Here is a 21,559-nt window from a genome sequence, read left to right as displayed (position 1 = left end):
TAGCTCAGAACAAAATATATACAACAGGCATATCTGAACTCTTCTACGGTGCGGTCATGTTGAGTTCATAACGACTTTGGGTGCTAATGGCCTCAGGTATTCTGTTGAGAATAGAATGGAGCAATTGCCTGGACATCCTCCATCACCCTCCTACAGCAGACCAGATGTGCCATCGTTGTCGTGGGGTCATATCTGGGAGAAGCTTTCCTGCCGTCACCAAATTATCCTATCCCAGGTGCCCCATTCGTTCGTTGTCTTGTACCATGACGGACGGCACCTGCATAAAGGAGAGCTGCCTGCACATTCCGTGTGGTTTCTAGCTTCTACGCGCGTGAACCATTTCGTTTACACCAAGCTGACTTGTCCCCAGCGCCACGCCATCTCAAATATTCGGTATGTACAATAAATCTACCATACCCAACCAATCGTCCAATATATATTTTTGTAATTATTATTGTAGACTGGCGTGTGAACTTCTCTGTATACACACATGACACACCTAAAGAGTTATCTTTAAATAATTTGGTGCATCGTACACAAACCGTGCATGACTTCTATCGTTCTTTGATTTCGAGTACATTACTCATTTCTTTCCAAAACACATTATAAACATGGATATGATACTTATATATGTAAATGCACGCACACGCACTCTTACAAGAACTTTTAGCAGAAACTGACATATATTTTGAGATTGATGAAGTTATCATAGCCTAGCGGACATTATATTACTGAAAAAAAATAATAGTCATAAATGCGAACTCATGCTCGGTTGGAGATTCAAACTCGAGTGGATATGATAGATTGCACCACAAGAAACATAACTGACTTATTAGCTACCATCAATTACCTCTACAATTAATTTTTATATATTTCCCCAAAAATAGTATTTCATACTTGTGTTTCCTACTTTAAAGTCCAAAGCAACGAATGGATGGATTTATTCTAGTTCAATAAATAAGATATTACATGTGATCTGAGATCCGGGTGGATCTGTTAACTTTGGCAATGGTGTTTAAAGTGACAATTATCTAAGTTAAGCTAAACAAAGTGGTGGACGTGTCATTTTCTACCAGATTACCACGCTATCTAGAAAAATCTACAAACCACTCTTCAGATTCTTTAGCTTTATAAATGCTTCGTCAGTTGACGTTTAATCCATACTAAGGCGTCGTCATGTTGACGTTTAATCCACACGTTGTCTGCTCGAGTTACAAAATCAGGTGGACTCTCGATCATATTCTAGGTTTTAAAAGTTCCAAAACTGATCCAGATTGCCATTTACAATCCCACAAAGCTGTCTCTCCTTAATTTTTACCAAGCTTGTACACTGTACCTTAAAAATCTTTTGATCTAAAGAGGTTATATTTTAACCAATCACAAACTTCAAGCCGGCTTTCTACAATCTAAGTGGATCCAAATTGGGCTTGAAGACCTCGCAAAAAAAAAGGACATGAGGGGAGTGATTGACCGCAGAGGCGGAGCTCCCCATACGGCAGGGTGGGGCAGCTGCCCCACCTACCGAGGAGTCCCTTCGCCCACCCTCCCATGGAGTTCTAGCCGGCTGGAGCGATGAACTGAGGTTGTAGCCACGATTCCTGCGTCCGTCAGGCATCAGGAGGAAGAAGAAGGCCACCTTGGGCTGGAGGCCAAGTCGTACTGTATAGCCCATGAAGTTTTTTGGCCTACACAACAATTCAGCCCGTGAGTGACTAGCTAATCTGGCTGGTCCGCGTGTGCCTTCTGTCCGTGCGGCCGGACTCAATGCGCGGATGCACCGACGCCGGCACGACACGGCCAGCCCTAGCAGCTAGCGCCGCCACTGCCACCGCCGCCTGCTGTGCCGTTGGGGTGCTATCATGCCAGTCTAGGCCTTGCCACCTTGATGCATTTCGCATTTGCCTTTGATTTGTCCGAGTTCGTGGATGGATTGGAAGAGGGGGCAGCCGCGGGAGAGCAAAGGAACCAGAGCGACAGCAGCTAGGCGCGGCCGCGGACGTGAAGCGTCGCTGGCAGTGGCTAATGCCGAAGATGAGGAGCAGCAGCCGTACGCCACGCCAACTCGCTAACTGGCCGGCAGCAAGATCCCTCCCTCTGTAGGTATGTTTCGATCTTGCATCCTTCCTCCACTTGTGACTGGAAATGGGCCAAGTCAACTTCGCCTACGGTGTTACATATATTTGATCTTATGTGCCATTGGCTAGGTGCAATTTGTTTCTTATGTTGATTGGCATGCAATTTGGTTGAATTTAATTCTTTGTCTATCATACACGCAAGGTGTTCGAGGTTTCGTCTAGTATAAAAATTTATCAATGTTCACTTGATATATACCTTCTAACACCCGTCCACACCAAGTTTTCAGTATTATTTTTGTGTGAAAGAGCAAGAGTAGTTTTGTTTATAATGCAATGTGGTTATGTATGGTCGTAATTGGCTTTGTCAACCGTAATTACGAGCATATTGTCGTGTGCCGGCGGCCCAACGCCACCAGAGAGGAAACGTCTGCCCCACCTAAAAGTTTAGGCGAGCTCCGCCACTGATTGACCGGGATGATGCATACTTAATTAGGAATTACATGAGTAAACTTAGAGATAGTCATCGTCAAGATAAAAATCATCATCATAGTACTTAACTAAATGTGTATTATTCTGCGTGTGTATGAGCATATGTGTTTATATCATGTTTAAAAATAAGACAGATTTACAACTTAAAAGAGAGTTGTTTTTTCCTGTTGGGGAGCGGAAGCTCAAGGAGGGGGCTTCCTATCCATGTACCGGAGGATAGAAAGGCACCAACCCATCTCGGCCCACCTGTCTAATAATGCAGACAATGCACATCCCATCGCAAGGAACAGGGAGAGGAAGCGCACAGTAAACGAAGCACATGAGCATCACCAAACAGGCCGGCGGACGGTGTACACTGTATGAATGAATCGATTTCTCTTTTTCTACTGCCAAATTATTATAGTGCTAGATACAACAATTTTATCAAATCAATTCAACACGGTAAAAAAACTAATTCAAAATTTTTTTAGAACATGTTGAAAGAGTATACTACAAATGTTGACATGATATATTGTAAATGTTGAGCTAGTATATTAAAATGTTGAAAGGTTGAAATGAAAAATGAAATATGGCACATTGGATCTTACTTTTTGCATTAATTCCAATGAATACTATGGTACAAACGGATTTTAAATTGGGTGTACGGTTGAAGAGAAAAGATAGATTAAAGTTTAGAATTCGTTTAGCCTCCCACCCCTTCCTCCATTTGTACAGCAACAGTGGACACTACAAACCAATCCACACTGCTAGAGATTTGATCATTAGTACAGGCAGGAACCCGGTTACTATCGGCTCCCTGCCCAATATCGCCTACTGAAGGCATGTACAACGGCGAGCCAGGCTCGTCGATTTGCATCGGGAGAAGAAAAATACGTCGATGGAAAGAGCATTCTACGAAGAGAGGGAATAGCCGGCGTCTCACCCGTCAACGGCACGAGCTCGTGCTCCTATGTCAAGATGGCAATGGGTACCCGAAACCCGAGTACCCGACGGGTTTTACCCGATAAGAAGACGGGTATGGAATGAGTTTTCTACCCGTGGGTATATTATTGGGTAAAATCTTGTACCCGTCGGGTATGGCGGGTACGGGTGCGGATGTATACTACCCATACCCGCCTACCCACGGGTATGAAATACCCGCAAAAAAATAAGCCATCTTAAGTGTCTAACTCATTTTAGCCCATATGGCCAATGAATTTGGCCCAAATCCAATTAATCCCTCCTAGTATATATATATATTGTCGAACTCTCCTTCAAATCCTACTCCACACTCACTCCAATTTTAGTTTGAAATGAATTATTTTTCATATGATTATGTGATATTTATATGTAATTCTCGGGTATGCTTTTCGGGTATGGGTTACCCGTCGGGTATAAATTACCCGCCGGGTACGGGTATGGAAACATTTTCCTACCCGTGTACGGGTACGGGTAACCCGACGGGTAAAACTTAGTTCTAGCGGGTACGGGTATGGGTGGCCAATACCCGACGGGTATGTACCCGTTGCCATCTCTACTCCTATGCGAGAAGACGACTACTCCCGGCATTGTACAAGCCGATGCGAACCGGCGCCGGCAGCGCGGATCCGCTGCGCGCGGGGGGATTTCGTTTGGCGGCAAACTTTCCACCCTGCTCAAGAACTCGGCGTTGCCATAGAGATCGGCAGTGCCCGCCCGTGCTCAGGATCTCCCCGGCCTTAAGCTCCTCGGCCCAAATCCCGCCGCCCTCGTTCCTTTGGTCCCGTTTAGTTTGGAGCGTGCTAGTAAATAGTGACAGTTCGACTGTTAATTACGATATCAAATAAAGACAGTTTACAAAACCAACTTTAGAATCCCCGCGGTAGTAACCCTGAAGAATCTAATGAGTCATTTGACCGCGCGATTAGATGATGAGTACTGTAGCATAACTGTAGCAAATCAGCGATTAATTAACATCATTAGATTCGTCAAAAAAAATTACACCTATTATTAAAAAAATTTTACAAATAAACTCCATTCAGTCCTTGATGCGGGAAAGATTATCTTCTAATGCTAAGATTGTAGCGCCATACCAAACAAGGCCTCCTCTGCCGGAATTCCTCCGCCCTCGAGCTCCTATGCCTGGGTCTTGCCGTCCTGCTGCCCTGAGATCTGGTGAGGTATGTCTCAAGCTCCTCCGCCCGGGATCTCGCTGCCGCCCGCAACCTCCAAATTCGCCACCATCGAGCTCCCCCTTGGTGCCGATAAGCTGCTGCCCCAAATCGACTGCATCTATAAATCAATCTCACCTCAGATGAATGCAGCGCCATGCTCGTGGGAGCTGCTTGTCAGGACAAAAAGGCGATGATGCAGTCCGGCGGAGGGGAGCCGCAGCCCTGCAGACGAGGAGTGCTGTCGACGAGGAAGTTCTTCGTGCCTTCCAGGGGCAGCGATGGAGGAGAAGAGTGCAGAGAGATTTTCGGCTAAAAAGACAAATCAGCCAAACAGGTAGTCGGAGCTTTTTTAGCAAGCTGTTGTTGCGTTGACTTAAGCTTTCAGTAGGTATGTTTCATTCCTCTTTGTAATCATTGATTGATGGAGAATTTCAGTATGACAACTCGATAGCTTGGAGCTTATTTCATCTGTATAATTCTGAAATGATTCTGTCAAAGGATCATATTTGTTGATGTCTAGCGTGAAATATAATGTCACTTTTATTCAGTCAATTGTGAACTGTCAAGTGTTTTTTCTTTATAAACAATAGTCATGTGAATTATTTGAATGTATTGTGCATTCTCTTATGTATGCAACAAAATGACTATAAAGATCAAGTATACACTAGATCATCATGATTTTGTGTGTCAAATAATAAATTAAACACCTTACAGACAGCCTATTGTACAAACTATCTATTTAAGTTGTCTGTTTGTGCTAAATAGACAGCAGCTGTCTACACTGTTGTACATGCCCTAAGTACACGTTCAGTACCGATCCAGCTGCCTGGTATGAAATGACGAGTTTAGTATAGTTGATAACACTACTAAATTGCTTGCAGTAGTTTAGTTTTCTCTTTTGTTTGCCTATGTTTATTTCCTTTTCCTTTTTAGTTTTACTTAATTCATATTCATATTTGTAGCGGTTCGTGTATTCATATTCGTATATATATTATATTTATATACACTCTAAATATTACAATTACTTCTAATAATAATTCACTTGGGATAAAGTTATTTTCTGACAAGTACTTCAAATAATACTAGTATTCATCGTCGGCCTTGCCTGAATCGAGTTGACACGCGCTTATCCGGATCTGCATGAAATTCTTCGTCGGGATTTATGACCTATCCAGCGGGATCTACATATTGCTTCTTGGATTGCCTTGATCCTTATCGTTCAATGAGATCCTCTTTCATTTGCCAAATCTACCATGTGCAAACATCAATATTTTTAATCAATATATGTATGGAACTAAATGCTAGGAATTGTTATTAATTCTATACGTACATCGAATTCTTGTTGCGTCATCCTTTTGGTACTAAACGGGTGGATGACTCACATACATAGTACCCACATATGTTGGCTCCTTTCGCCTGTGTCAAACACTATATATATAGATAGGTTATGAAATACTCATGGCGTTTAAAGAAATGATAGTAGATGAGTGATATGTATTTATACTGAAAAGTCAAGTTTAAAATGAAGATCTCACAGCTTGTCTATGACTCCTATGTGTTTTCTGCGGAAACGAGCCCATACCTTTTGGAGGATGTGTATAAGATTTTGATAATCTGTTGTTGGTTTCCTCAAAGAGTCTAACACCATAACTCGACCATGATCGATCAAAGCAAGATCCATTGAAACCTGTTGATACACTTATATAGATGAAATGTTGGATGTACTTATTATCAAATTGAAGGGATGAAAATAGAGTCCAAGGACTCACTTGAAGTTATACGGCAATAGAATGAACATACATGCATGCTGAATATCCAAGGCACTGAATATGATTATCCAAGGCACTGAATATATTGTTCTCGGTTCGATTTCGGCCATTTGATTACATGTGCTCGTTTATAATATCCGGGTCCATGAAAGCCGATGTTATAAATCCTCTTTCTTCGGTATTCTTTCACCTTCATCATGCATGATGCAAAACAAAAGAGGGGATGAGAAGGCACTGACGTAGTAGAGGTAGAGTATAGAATGAGAGAAAACACTTACACAAATAATAAATGCACTGATGAAAGACTTGTCTAGGGTGTCTTGATGGTATAGAAATCAAAGACTAACAAATTGGATCCATACGTCTCTCTATCCCCCGATATAAGTAGCCACTTTGAATTCGAGATGCGAACATTACCATTTGATCTGCAAATTTCTTCATGTACCAATCATGCAACTCACACATTCTCGTTGGTAGCATCTTCAGAAACTCTGGCCACATAAGAGGTTCCCCCAATTTAAATTCTTTTCTGCCAACCCCTGGTTGGATCAGGATATGTTCATCCCTTCGGAGTTGAGCTTTTGAGAGGCCGGTTTCCACCACAAAGTCAGCAGTAGCTTCATCCTCTTTTGAAAGCACCTTGAGAGGAGGTACTGTCAGTGTTTTTTTAGCACCGGCTAGTGATTCTCGTGGATGCGCATTTAGTGGCGGATGGTAATGCAGGAAGACACAAGGATTTATACTGGTTCATGCCGCTGGGAGGCGTAATACCCTATGTCCAGTTCATGCTCCTCGTGTATCCTGCACTGGTTTGTAGTAGGGGATTACAAACGGTCGAGAGAGGGACAGGCATCCCAAGTCTCTAAGATCGGTGGAAGGGAAGAGTGTTCATGGCTCTCGTACGGTTAGGGCGGGTGCCGGCGAGAACTGCCCGGAGTTCTTCCTACCTCTTTCCCAGCGGAGAGAGCATGCTCGTGTGCTTCGGAGAGGGACCAACTGTGTGCCTGATCTCCCAGAGCTCTCTCCTGGGTTCGGATTCGGTTCCCCAGGCACAAAATCCTGTTCTCTTCCCTTTATACGATAGGGAGGAGAACAATGTACAATTGTAGAGCTAGAGAGAGAGATAGTATGTGTGGCGCCTTCTCCGTTGTGCTGGTCGTCGTGTATCCTCCTGACCCTGCCGTCATCGTCCTCCGCCTCCGCGGCGGGGTTCATCTGACCCCGTGGTCTACGGAGCGGGATACGCGGCGACGTCTTGGTCTTGATGCAGCACGCCCGGCCCCTACCCTACGCCCTACAACGCCGTAGGACGTGACAGAAAGGGGCACTCCATTGTGCATCGTGTTAGTGCAGGCCATGCCAGAGCATGCCCGGTCTCCTATCCGCCTATTCTACTGTCAGTCTTGCACAGTGCGGGTCGTGATGGGTCCCTTCTACAGGTAGGATGCAACCCCTCGTCCGTCCAGCCACCTGACGAGGCGGGGCCCATTCGATAGATCGGGCGAGGTCTTTTCCTCCCTTAGGTCGGGCGGAAGAAGTCCTCCTCCTTAGGTCGGACGAGGCGAAGCCCCTCCACGTAGGTCGGTGCTGGTTGATGTCGCCATCAAGTTGCCTGACGGAGTGACTTAGCCTTCCTCTAATCCTCTGCCTTTAGGTATTCATTACATTTATACCCGACAGGTACCAATTGGTTGGGTTGTTCTCTGAGCTGGGAATTTGGTTGTACCCACGGTTACTCTTCTTTTCATAGGACTTTGTGATTGAGCCGTCATAGTCCGACAGAGTTTCTTTCTCCCTTGGTTGGCACATGATTCCTAGAAAGAACTTCTTCCTGGCTAGATCCACTGGTTGCTTCGGCTTAGGCTTTCTTGGCTCAAAGTGATCTATAATCTACTTTCTCACACTTGCTTGCAATTGCTCGTCAGTCATCTCATGTGCTAACTTCTTAGGTGGAATCTTCTCTTTGTTCTTAAGTGGGTTCTTCTTCAACCTAGGAGGTGGCGGTGGTGGGACCCAAGTTGTTGCTTTTTTCCTCACCTTAGGAGGTGACAGACTAATGCTAGGGTCCCTTGGTGCATCCGGTGACGGCAGTTCCATGCTAGGGTCCCTTTGTGCGGCGGTGACTGTGGACACATGCTAGGGTCCCTTTGTGCGGCCGGTGACTACGGACCCATGCTGGGGTTCCTTTGTGCTGCCGGTGACATCGGGAGCCGGTACTAAATTTCCGCTAGCCGTTGCCCGTTGGAGTAGGTGGCGCGCTTTAGTGCCGGCTGGAGGCTATAGACAATACTAAAATGGCTCTGAGGGGCATTGTGCGCACCACCCGGTACTAAGGGTGCCTTTGGTTGGGCTTTTGACTGTGGCTTTTGCCTCCAAATGCCAAAGTTCAACCAAAGGCTCAAAAGCTAGAGGTGGTTTTGCCCAAAAGCAACTTTCATCTACAAATCAAAAGTACCCCCCCCCCCACTTTCACTGGCTTTTGGGTCAAAAAATTACCCATCTGCCACATGTTATGAGATACCGGCTCGCATTCTATTTTTCTCGTCGCTCTTCTCCCTCTCGCCTAGCCACGCCGCGATCTCTCTCTGTCGCCATCGCCGGCCGCTAGGAGGTCGCCCTGCCGCCAGGAGCTCGTGTTGCCGCCGTGACCCGCCCCTAGGAGCTCGCCCCGCTGCCGTCGCCCAGCCAGGAGGTCGCCCCGTCGGAGCTCGCCCCGCCGCCGTCGCCCATCGCGATCTCGCCCCGCCGCTGTTGCCTCGCCGCGAGGTTGCCCCGCCGCCATTGCCTCGCCATGAGGTTGCCCTGTCGCCGGGAGCTCGCCTTGCCGCCGTTGCCCGCCGCCAGGAGAGCTCCGATTCCGTCGCCCCAGCAGGAGGTCGCCCTGCCGAAGCTCGCCCCGCCGTCGTCGCCTCGCAGTGAGGTCCCCCCACCGCCGTTGCCTCACCATGAGGTTTGCCCCGCCATCGCTTCTTCCTCGAGCGGCGCGAGCTCAGGCAGCCCCCACGGTGAGGTCCAGATCCGGCGGACGCCTTGGGCGAGCAGGCGCCGCTGCGGGTGAGGTCCGGTGCCAGCGTAAGCCTCCACGGTCGAGTGAAGTGGTTCGTGCAGGAAGAACCAGCTGACTAGTGGGGTCCACTGGTCAGTGAGAGAGGGGGAGAGAGTTGAGTAGGAGTGTTGTGTATGACATGTGGGGTCCGCAAAGCAGATTTTCAAACCCACAACCAATTCAACCAAACAGTCTTCTGCTGTTCCTACAACTGTTTTTTTCCACAGGTCACAGCTCACAGCAGTTTTTTCAAAAGCCACAGCTCAACCAAACACACTCTAAATTGAGGCGTTAGTACCGAACCAAAATGCGAACAGTACTAACCTCCGCAGACTTAAATTGAGGCATTAGTACCGAACCAAAATGCGACCGGTATTAACCGCATACAAATGCTCCATTTTCAGGTAGTGCCACTGCCCACGTGATGTGCCATTTAGATGTAATACTTACTGTTCATACAGTGTTGCACGGATTTTAAACAATGGAAGATATATAGGACTGATTCTTTGTGGGGCCCCGATGTCAAGCAGGCCTTTTGGGCCGAGTCCGTAGGTAGCAGACCAGCGGGTGACGCCTTTTTTTTCAAAAATATATGCCGAATAGGAAAATTTTCAAAAATGGGTCCCTATCGCCCTCTAATGGGCGACAGGTGGCTGTCGCCCAACCAGTTGGCGACAGGACCTAAATGTAAAAAATATTTTACATTTAGATCCTGGTGCCCAGAACGCATTAAACAGTGAACTTATAAAATTGATATAAAATCGTAAAAAAATCGGAAAAATACAATCTTAACATTTTAACTGTTCTGGATTCTATGAAATAAGATCTACAACTTTTGTTACATAAAGTTTTTCATTTGATCATTGTATCTAAATCAAGAAAAATAGTTCTTGTACCTAGAAAAATCTGAAATAATTCATTTGGTTAGTTGTGCTTATCTAAAATTTACCAAACTTTTTTATAGCTCTTAGGAAATAAAATAATGGTATTGTAAAAATGATGGCTTCTAATACTCAGTATAGCATTATGGATAAATAACCCATTTAATCTAGACATATTGCAAGATCTAATTTAAAAACTTATTCTAGAAATGTTTTCTGGGCCTACCAATTTTGTACAAGCCTATACTCACCATATGCAACACTCTAGCCAAAGATGACATGCATCTAAAGGATGGATCTTGAGATTTAAATAAAAGTGCATTAAACTGGTATTTAAAATAGAGTAAGATACATTGATCAAATGAAAAACTTTATGTAACAAAAGTTGTATATCTTTTTCATAGAATCCAAAACAGTTGATTTTGTATTTTTCTGATTTTTCTCCGATTTTATATCAATTTTACAAGTTCACTATTTAATACGCCCTGAGCGCCAGGACCTAATATTTTTTTTTTACATTTAGATACTGTCGCCAACTGGATGGGCGACAGCCACCCATTTTATTTGCGTCTGCAGTTTTCATCTATCAATGGCACGTTTAGCTGACTTGTACACATCTACTAGGGGCATCCCCAGCTCACAAAAAGAAAATGAGCGGAAGCACCCCGGCCTAGTGCTCTCGTATCAAGTAAGTTTGCGGCTTCCCAAAAGCGCTTAAGTGAGAAGATGTCGGCAGGGCACACACGTGCAGCGAAAGAAGGATACTGTACCTTATAGCTGCCTGCCCTCAAAAGAGGAAAAAGCAAGATACTGTAGATGGAAATGTGAATGTGGATATCCAAAATATCATACATTTGTATCCGCTTAAATATCGATATGGATATATGTATTTGTATTCAAATTTTATTGATTTTCTCTATCCGAATTCACATCCGTATTCAATAATATCCAATACTATCGTATTTTGTTTGTTCCAAAACTATTAAAAAAGTTATATTCATTTCCCATAACCCATACTATTAATTTTTATAACAAAGATATAAGAAGATTAAATATACTTTAAATATTCTTATTTTATCTTAAAATTACTTTTATACTTTTTTATTTATATTAATAAACATATTTATATATTTATTGAAATTATTTCACTTCTAATTATATTTTTATGTATTTATTTATTAAATATTTATAGATAAATAAACTATGTTTAACTAGCTATCTTTGTTATATTGTTATGCTTATAACAATTTTGGATTTAAAATACCAATAAAGAAAATAGCTAAACGTTATCTTATATGTCTAAGGTATCCGTCGTGTCCGACATATCCGAATTTGTATCGTTATCTGATTTAAAATATGGTAAAAGATGCTATCAGAATCCGATTCCATGCGAATACAATCCACTTCCATCTTTATAGGATACAATACGTGTTTCATTGCTGCGCGGATTTGATGATCTGCGATGTATATATCCAACTAGTCTAGGGGCGAAGCTAATTAAGATAAAATTCATCGTAGTACACTTTCCATTGCATAGAAGCGAACTAGTATAATTTACTTGATATAAAATTAAGTTTACTATTATTGGGAACCTTTTTTTCTCCACGGCGCATGTGCACCATTAGGAAAGTGAATATGACGTCACCCGTGGGCATGTCTCCTGCGTGTTGCTATGGCTACGTCGTACTTCCTTTGTTCCACAAAGAATGAAATTCTAGGTTTTACAATTTTTTCTCACAAAAAATGGAATTCTAGTATTTACGGTTACATGTAAAAAAGGATTATCAATAGTTAAAGTTTTACAAGTTTGACTATATAATACTCCCTCCATATTTTTTTAGATGTTGTTAGGACATAAAATTTTAGTTTATTTTAGTACACTTATTTGGTTTGAAACGACATCTAAAAAGATACAGAGGTAGCGAAAGAAAGGAGCCGAGGGGCGCCGACGCCGCCGCCACTGTTTGCGGCCCCCGTTCCCTCGCCTCCGGCCTCGCTGCCGGTGGTGACGAGGAGCGGGGGTCCGTCTCTTCAACAGATCGCCTGTCTTCGTAGGGTCTTAGTCGAGTCCATCTAGGTCTAGGGTTTGCTCGCCGTCGATGTTCAGCGGTGGAGTTAGGTTTTGCCGGAGGAGTATGGCTCCTCTGCGGCTTGCTTTTCCTGGCGACGCCGGCGATGCGGAAACGACGGCGGCACAACGGTATAATTTCTCCCAGCCTCTTCCGTTCTCCGATGGCGATCTACTCTGACGTCAACGGAGAGGCTGGGGAGACCTGTCCAGGAGTTGAGGGCCGGCGCATCGTCGTCTTCTTCAGGTGATGATATTGTTGACCCTGTTAATCTCGAGGAAGATGATCTTTGGTGAAAATCTGAGCTTTACTCGGGTTGCCGGCGGTGGAATCGAAGGATGCGTCGTGGGTACGGGAGTTGGCCGATGCATTTGGGAGGCAGTGTACTCGGCTGATTCGCCTAGAAGTAAGCCCTCCTCTGCGGCCTCCACCTTGTGGAGATTGGCTCTGGTGCCCGACGATGATTGGGAAGCGGCTTCGGCAGCGGTGATGAACGGATCTCTGAAGTCTTCGAGGAAGATGAACAGGAGCTTTGGACTTCTTTGTAATTTTTACTTTTCTTTGGGGTCCTGTTTGTGAAAGAGCCAGTGTAATGCGCTAAGATCAATATATTTTCCTTCTAAAAAAATACGGAGGTAGTATTATCCAATTGTGAAATATGTACTGTAACCAAAACAAGTACACTAGCGAAACCTGCAGCCTTTAATTGGTGTGAGATAGAGGCGGATACATAATGTAAGCATTGTTGTCCTATGTCATTGTTTCGAAAAGTGCTAGGTGCTCGACCAGCAAGGCTCCGCCTAGCGCCTAGTGAAGACGCCTAGGCATTTGTAGTTTTTGCAAGTGGCTAAAGTGACACCGTGTTAAATAGAGAAAATATGGCATATTAAGATAAATAATTTGATATTGTCAAGTATACAACAATAGTTCACCTTTTTTCTCACCCTAATATATTTTTTCATGCTATTGTAAATAAGGTCCTAAATTAAACTTCTTTACGCCTAAGGTGCTAGGCAACGCGGGGTTGGTCTCCCTAGGGCATTTTGAAACAGGCCTGCAACACCAATAACCTAAAGCAGTGTAACACCCAGGAAACTTCGGACGGTCCGCGCTAGAGCAGCGGACGGTCCGCCCAGGTAACAACCAGATATTTTACCTCTTTGTGGGACCCATCTATCATATCCTCCTTTCTCCTCCTCACGTCGACCAGAGACGAGCGGAGCTCGTCCGCTCGCTCCACCGTCACCCCTTCCTTCGATCTCCCTCCTCCGGCCACCATACCTCGATTTCTTGCGTGAGCATCTTCCCTAGCGCCTCCTCCACCTTCCCCAATCCCTAGCCCGGCTTCTCCCCGGCCGGAATCGCCCCAATCGCCGCCGGTCACCATTGGAGCCGCTTGAAGCTTTGCTCCACCGTCGATCCGCCTCTCCGGTCATCTTCCGCCCGAACCGACCGCGAGAATGGAGTCGTGGTTAGTTACTTGTGCTTCCCGGCCTTTTTCCCCTTCTGTTGTGCGCCGCCGGCGCCGGTGAATGGCTGCCGCCGCCGTGTCTGTTGCCGCTTGTCGTGCGATGTTGAAAAGGCAAACCACGGACGGTCCGTCCAGGAGGGCCGGACAGTCCGCAAGTCAGGTTAGAATTTGTCCAGAGGCGTTGTGTTTCTGGTGGTCTCATGTAAATGAACCGCGGACGGTCCGCCAAGGAGGGCCGGACGGTCCGCCGGTAAGATTAGAAATTTGTCCAGAGACGTCGTTGTCTCTGGTGGATTGATAGAGTGGACTGCGGACGGTCCACTAATGGAGAGCGGACAGTCCGCCGTAGAGCTTGAATTTTATCCAGAGACGTTGTTGATTCTGGTGAGTTTGCAAAGGTGTACTGCGGACAGTCCGTTACCGGATCGCGGATAGTCCGCAGTATAGTTTTAAGTTTACCCAGAAATGTTGGTAGTTCTGGTAGGTCGACAAGATTGAGCTACGGATAGTCCGCTGCCGCATAGCGGATAGTCCGCCAGCTAGTTCATTTTGAGTGTGGTTCTTTTGTAAGTAGGGAAGTTTAGCTGCACTAATTTGTATCATATGCACGTGCATTAACTGGCATTTCATATATATTCATGCATATGTATTATTGCACCTCATTTAGGTACGCTACATGTACACATGTGGACGCGAAGCACACGATGTTGGAGCCGAACCACAAGACGGTGTTCGATGGACATCTCTAGAAGCTGGAAGGACCCGCTGAAGAAACCGAAGACCCGGCCCAAGGTCGGAAGGGCCCAAGGACGAAAATAATATTAACACTAACTTAATGTTACCCTCAGGCAAGCCCCGGTGCATGTCCTATTATTTTTAAATTTATGACACTTACATATATTTCTAATACTTGTGCATTAGGTTCAGGAATTGTTTGGAACCCTAGTTGCATGATCCTTAGGTTTCCCTAAGTTATACTAGTATGTATTGGACGATAGCAGTGCTATGCTTAATGGTTCCCGATAGAAGACGAGTGATATTTTGTCACTCGCGAGATATAGGATGTTTAGAAGTCGAGTAATTTCTGGTTACTCGCGAGATATAAGGTATATTAATATTTCAGTACTTGAGTTGTGAATTTCCTATGGAATGAATGGAGATTTAAGACCGGACGGGAAATGATGATGATGCATAGGTATGGCAGCAGGACAGGGTTCATGGGTGTCTTAGTCCCGTCTGTGTCGATTAAGGACCGGTCGTTGTCGGCAGTGCTGATCGGGAATTGAATTATACTAGCCGCATGCCGGGAGTAGTAGGTAGTCGAAACCGGTAAGCCGAGTACTGCCTTGTTTCGAAAGTACAGAACTTCTACCCACCCCGTAGGGCGAGTCGAGTGGCCGCGGAGAATCGGGATGCATATGTTTACTTTTGGTGGTCTCTCGTAGGACTCGGCTGACTATATGCAGGTGGGGCGGTTCTGTAGTTCGAGGCAGGGAGGTGAAAGGTTGGTGCGTGGGGTCCGACAGGGCTTTTGTGTGCCGTATTGGTTAGGTCCACATTGCAAGGTTAAATCGAATCGATTCGCCGTGTCTCGCGGTTATGAGAGCCTTGATCTCTTTGCTGCATCGTAGCAAAATGTTAGAATGTGAGTTATATATATATATATATATATATATATATATATATATATATATATATATATATAATGTTGAACACATTGAATTATTTTGATTGCACCATCATGTTTGCTATAGTTGGTTCCTGCAAATATTAGATGACAGTTAATTCATATAGAATCTGGGGCTAAAATAATGAAAGTAAGGAATTACTTGAGTCACTTTTTTTGCAAAATAACCACTAGCCAAATGACTTGCATGTCTAGGTATGTGGGCTAAGTATACCCACTGGTCGGGTAAGTCTTGCTGAGTATTAGTTGCTCAGGGTTTGTTGTTTACCCTATTTCAGGTATAGGAGCTAACTAGGCTTCACATCGGTGGGCTCGATGTGGCGCCTTGTCTTCACGTCTAAGTAGTTCTTGACTTATTTAATTTGTTTTATTTATTCTCTAGTAAAAATGCTCTGTAAGTTAGATTCTCTTCCACTGCTATCTTTTCTTTTGTAAGTTTTAAATTTAAAGCTGTTTTGTAAAAGTCTTAATATTATTTACTATTTTTGTAATATTTTATCATGCTGGTACCTTCTGCGCTTGCCTTCGTGCGAGACTTCTGGTGTGTTTCGATTGGCCTGTGGGTTGGAAACAACCTGTCAAGTTATACTTAATTAAGCTAATGCGTCTGATGCATTAAAATGATGGCGGTTACGTTTAATTAAGCGTTTTAACTCGGTGGGTCTGTCACAAGCAGTTACCTTTACAACACTACAGTAGTTGTTTAATTGATAACTCTACCGCTTTAGCAAACTAGTAATTACTTGATGGCACCAAATGACATCAATGTTGTAGATCCGATCGGCCAGGGATATAGCGCAAGTAGTGAAAAAAGATTGACAAAAAACTAAGGGAGGAAAAGAGTGGAGCTTTATTCCATCTAGAAAAGCATATATAAGCTTAGATGGTATCATATATTTTCTTTTTCCACATTTATAAAAGCATATTCTGGTGAAATGAAAACAAATCTTAAAGATGTAAACTCTGGTACTTAGATTTTTTTACAATGAATCTCAGCTACAAAACCATATATATCAAAGGCTATTCAAAATATTGTAGTTAAGAAATTATTTGTTGAAACTTACTTCCTCCAATTTAAAATACTTTGTTATTTTAGAGTTATGTACAGATATTAATAAACTGAATCAAGTGTCCCTGTTACCTTTCACTTATGATGCGTTTGTTTGCAAGAGTGACGGTATTCGTTTGACAACGGCAAAGAAGGGGGAAAAAAGGCAAAAGAAAATACCGGATGGTTTTGGATGTCATATATATTGAAATAAGTTGGTTGGGGGGGGGGGGGGGCGGGGGTGACGGGGGCGTTGACGTATATACTCAAGGTTCAAAAAGGATTGGAGGGTTGGGAACGTGTACTCATTTCCTTAGCGAGTCGGATGGTTCCTCTTTGCAGTAACTCTACCCACAATGCGCGCCTTGAGATTAATATTCACTGGAAATGAGGAGTCTCACAAAAAAAGGAACTGCATAGATTAAGAGAAGATTGTTAACGTAATTAATGGATTGATAGGCATTTATAGTTGGTGCCCTTAGTCACTATGCTACCTGGAAATATAGCTATCATAACTGAATAACTGAATGGAGGGAGTATATATATGTTTACCATTATATTTCCTTGAAATCTCGTAATGCAAACCTACTAGTGTCTGTCGTCAGTGCTCTCCATCATCTACAATCCAAGGGTAGTAGCTGGAGTTGAGGATCCACCGGAGCTCGCCTCGCGCTGACGATGTGGGGCCGCCAAGGGGCTGCGGTGTGACGTCAGTTCGAAAGCAAGACACAAGAGCAGAGTGGGAGGTGGGTAAAGGAATAAAAGAGAGCCGCAACGCGGGTCCGACCGACAAAACACCCAGAACAAAAGACGTACCACAATAGGAGAGAGGGAGAGAGGAGACCATGGATTCGATCCTTGAAGGGAGTATAGTACTGTAGTACTCCTATAACACTAGCTCTCCATCTCCCTCTCTCTCTCTCATCGATGAGCAAGCAAACACAATGAATCATCACGTGTACGGACAACTATTTCCTCGGAGAACTGGAGCACGCAGCAGTACTGCCGCAGGGATGACTCTGATTCTGTGGGTGTCTTTTGAGATGTCAACAGTACTGTTCCTCCCTGACTCGCCCTGCATGCAGTACAAGGAGCATTTACAAATTTTCAAACTGTGCTGCTCGTCGCTCAAGGAGCATGTACTCGTACTAGATTTCATTCTGACTGACTGTCGGCAAATATCCCATCTCCGATCCCCCACCGAAAGAGAAAAAAAGTTACTGATCGAGATAACTTTGCAGTACTGTGACTGAGAATATAATGTGATCTCTAGCTCCCTTGCAAGTGGACCGGATGCTCGGTAAATAATAAACGGGTGTATATAGTTTTGTTCAAACATGTTCTTTCAGTCTCTAAAGCCGTTTTTTTCACTTTAACACTCAAGTTAATTGAACTTATTAATAACTATCTTGGTAACTTTAGCGGAACAGGGTTGACGCATGGATTACAAACCTATAGGTGACTGAAGTGACTGAAGGAGTGTGTGTTTGTGTGTGTGTGTGTGTGTGTGTGTACAAACCTATCGCGGAAGGAGTGTGGTTAGCTAGACATATATCTCTAGAGAATGAGGTCAACAAATAAATAAAGAAAAATAATGGTTTGTACATCTGTGAGATGCATTCATGATTAAGAACTTCCAAGAGCTAGCATTGTTTCATTAGTTAACAAAACTTATATATGCTGTGTAGATCATCTTGGAGAGGACGACTACCATATTCTCACAGAACGAACAAATAGAATAAATAAGCACTGCACACTTTTGATGTGCATTACTGATCGAAATGCATGCATCCACAGCTTAGTATGCATGGAAGCATATCGATGTTGGAGAAATTTTGAAGAATACCAATATTTTAGGGAAAAAGTAACACGTCCAGTTACAAAATAGTGTCTGATTTAGTCCAGAAGGCACAATCCGTACTACAAATTTCTAATGTAGTTTAATTGTGAAGGATAAAAAAAATGATGAATGAGTATCTCTCACGATGAACCTACTCATACCATTGTACTGCCATGACTGCTAGAAAAATTTATAAATGGAATTGTTTCTCAGCTCATTATGGTTGCAAAAGATACAATCTGCATGATCACACATGTATATGCATTAATGACCAAAATATACTTTTGATTGCAAGAAGTGGATATTATATATTTTTTTTGTAAAAGGGAATTTTATTAATTTCAAAGTGATACATCAAGGTGAAGGAATGGATATTATGTAAACAGCTATCTCATTTAGGTAGCTACATTCAATTCTTCACAAAGACAATTGCATTTCTTTACGTACGACAGACATTCATAGAAAATCAGCCTCACCATGTACTAGGAAAAATCTCAAAGTAAAGCCTCTTTATTACAAAAAACAAAACTCTTATGACAAGGTACTGTTGTTTTTTGCGGGTACACAGTACCGTTGGCGAGTCATTATGATGAAAACTCCAAATACTGGTAGATAATTGATGAAGACAACATGACATATCATCGTGCTGGCAACCAGAACAAAAAAGATGACGATGAGATGACCAGAAAACAAAAATGGAACGAAACCGAAAGAGAAAGCGAAGAGAGAGACAACATTGCACTTGGAAAAGAAGTAAGATGACAGGAGAAGCAATTATATGGATTCGAGAAGCTTATGTTATGTATGCAGATTTAATTCAGATATATCGTATCGATACCGACATGTGATGTGCAACTTTTGGTGTATGCTTACATCTTTTTTTTTCTTTTTACATATATGTGCACAAAGCCATGGCGAAATTGTTAAAGAAATAAATTAAAAATGTATGCTAGTTAAAGGGCGCTGATCATTCTCTGTGAAGTCAACACGAAAACCCCTTCAATCTTTTCCTTTTGCAAGCGGGACATCGCAACTAATGTTGTATAAAATTATCTCTATAATACCGTAGGTTCAACAACTACTTTTCAAATATTATGTGTGTGTGTGTGTGGTGTGGACCCTTTGTTCTCCGCTCCAACGATAGTGCCATCTGAGACGACTGAAATGTGAATCTGAATGGGACCTAGAAAATGGAGGGAAAACTAAGGGAATAAAATAATGGATAAGAGTCACCACAGGCTGCACTAACGACACAATCATGATTGTTAGTTGTTAATATAAGCAGGAACACACATTATACTAGCTAGAAATCCAAATCAATGTGACCCCATGCCACTCAAATTAAATGAGCAAACAGTAAAAGCTTGAGCATGCATCCTGAATATATATATATATATATATATATATATATATATATATATATATATATATATGATGAAATAAAGACATCATATCTGGGATATAAAGTAGAGAGAAGGTTATGTTTCTCTACGTCCGATCCTGCAAATTAAATTTTCTTCACTGATATGGATGTTTTCTTATATATTTACTAGCTCCTAACATGATCCTACAAATTCCCTTAGACCTCTCTTATACCAACAACCAATAACATAATAACAGTAATAAGCAACTAAAAATTTTAAGATGGAGGTGGGATATATTGATTAGAATTGGGATCGAGGTGATGGATTGGAATCAAAAGGGCCGGGTATGTAGATGATCTACACTTATCACGAACTCGGCGCGGATCCTTGTGCCTCCTTTCTTGTCGCCGTCGTCGCAGCAGCGCCGGTACTAGTTGCACTAGCACTGGAAGCACTTGTAGGAGGAGGCGGCGCCGAGGATGGCGGTGTCGTCTGTTGTGGTTCACCGGGCGGCGACGGTTCGTCCTCCTCCTCCTCCTCCTCCTCGCCGGCGGCTCCTGACGACCCTGCGCCCTCTGCGGTCACAACAAGGGGCGGCGCGACGGGAGGGGCGGCGGCGGCGCTCCCGCGCTTGCGCTTCTTCTTCTCGTAGGGGATGCCGCGCGCCTTGGCCTGCGCCTCCCGCACCTCGCGGAGGTAGATGCGCACGGCGCGGGCGGCGAAGGGGTTGGACTCGGGGCGGCCGCCGGACTCCTCGTACGCGGCGCGGAGGCGGCCGATGAGCGCGTCGAGGCTGCCCCAGGCCTGGCGCAGCGGGCACGCGCAGGGCGCCGGCGGGTTGGGCTGGCCGAAGTAGGCGCAGCCCTCGGCGTGGACCTTGGTCTTGCCGAACTGGTCCAGGTAGCGGAGGAACTCGATGACGTGCGCGCCGCTGCAGCGCGCCAGCGTCAGCGGCGGCTTGTGGTTGCGCAGGTACTGCAGGAACGTGTTCCAGTCGCGCCGCTTCTGCGACTCGTACCGGCTGAGACCCGCGGGCGGCGGCGGCGGCGGCTGCTGCGCCAGTGGCTGCGGCTGGGGCGGCGCTTCCTGCGGAGCCACTGCCCCTCCTCCTGCCGGCTGTTGCCTCTGCGCTCCCTCTTTCTGTGGCGCTTCCTGCTCTGCCTGCCGGCTCGACGACGCGGCCTTGGAGGCGGCAGAGGACGACGTCGACGACGGCCCGGCCTCCGCCGGCGCGCTCGTTGTTCCCCCGCCGCTTGGCGCGTCGGGGCCAGGCTCCATGGCTAGCTCGACTGCTCCGCGTCTCTCTCTCCTCTCTCTCTCTCTCTCTGCCTGCCCTCTGGTTTGTTTAGGTAGGAGCCGGGGGGGGAGAAAGAGGCTTGCTAGGCAGAGAGAGAATCGAGGATGGGAGGGAGGGAGGTAGAAGAAAGGGAGAAAGAAGCGGCTGGTTGGGAGTGTGGCATCCTTTGCGGCTTTTGTCGCTGGTTGGGTTAATAGCGTCTCCACTACACGCTGTCGACTGCTTAATTGTAATCATTTCTGTTTCTTTTCATTGACGGCTTTTCTTGTATTTACTGCTGTAGTACGTACTAATATACCAAGTGCTACTTCCTTCGGTTTTATTTACATGTCGTGTTCGATTTATCTTAGGTCAATTTTAGCTAATTTTGACAAAATTTTAGAGAAAAATA

At 44.5% G+C, this 21,559-nt stretch overlaps 1 protein-coding gene and 1 long non-coding RNA gene across 2 annotated transcripts; one reads left to right on the top strand and one right to left on the bottom strand.

The window, feature by feature from the left end:
• Window positions 1-4,534: 4,534 nt before the first annotated feature.
• Window positions 4,535-5,248, top strand: LOC120668127. Its single transcript, XR_005672246.1, has 2 exons — window positions 4,535-4,702; window positions 4,847-5,248. It is a non-coding gene; the product is annotated as an uncharacterized LOC120668127 (long non-coding RNA).
• A 14,712-nt stretch (window positions 5,249-19,960) lies between these two features.
• On the bottom strand, window positions 19,961-21,344 carry LOC120665808 (protein LIGHT-DEPENDENT SHORT HYPOCOTYLS 5-like). The gene has a single exon (XM_039945487.1). The coding sequence runs from the start codon at window positions 21,147-21,149 to the stop codon at window positions 20,238-20,240; it is 912 nt and encodes a 303-aa protein (XP_039801421.1). The 5' UTR covers window positions 21,150-21,344; the 3' UTR covers window positions 19,961-20,237.
• Between the last annotated feature and the right edge of the window lie 215 nt (window positions 21,345-21,559).

Source organism: Panicum virgatum, chromosome 3N, assembly GCF_016808335.1.
Source record: "Panicum virgatum strain AP13 chromosome 3N, P.virgatum_v5, whole genome shotgun sequence".
NCBI classification, from domain to species: domain Eukaryota; kingdom Viridiplantae; phylum Streptophyta; class Magnoliopsida; order Poales; family Poaceae; genus Panicum; species Panicum virgatum.
Note: the sequence above shows the minus strand (reverse complement) of the source record. Positions and strands in the feature narration are given on the sequence as shown.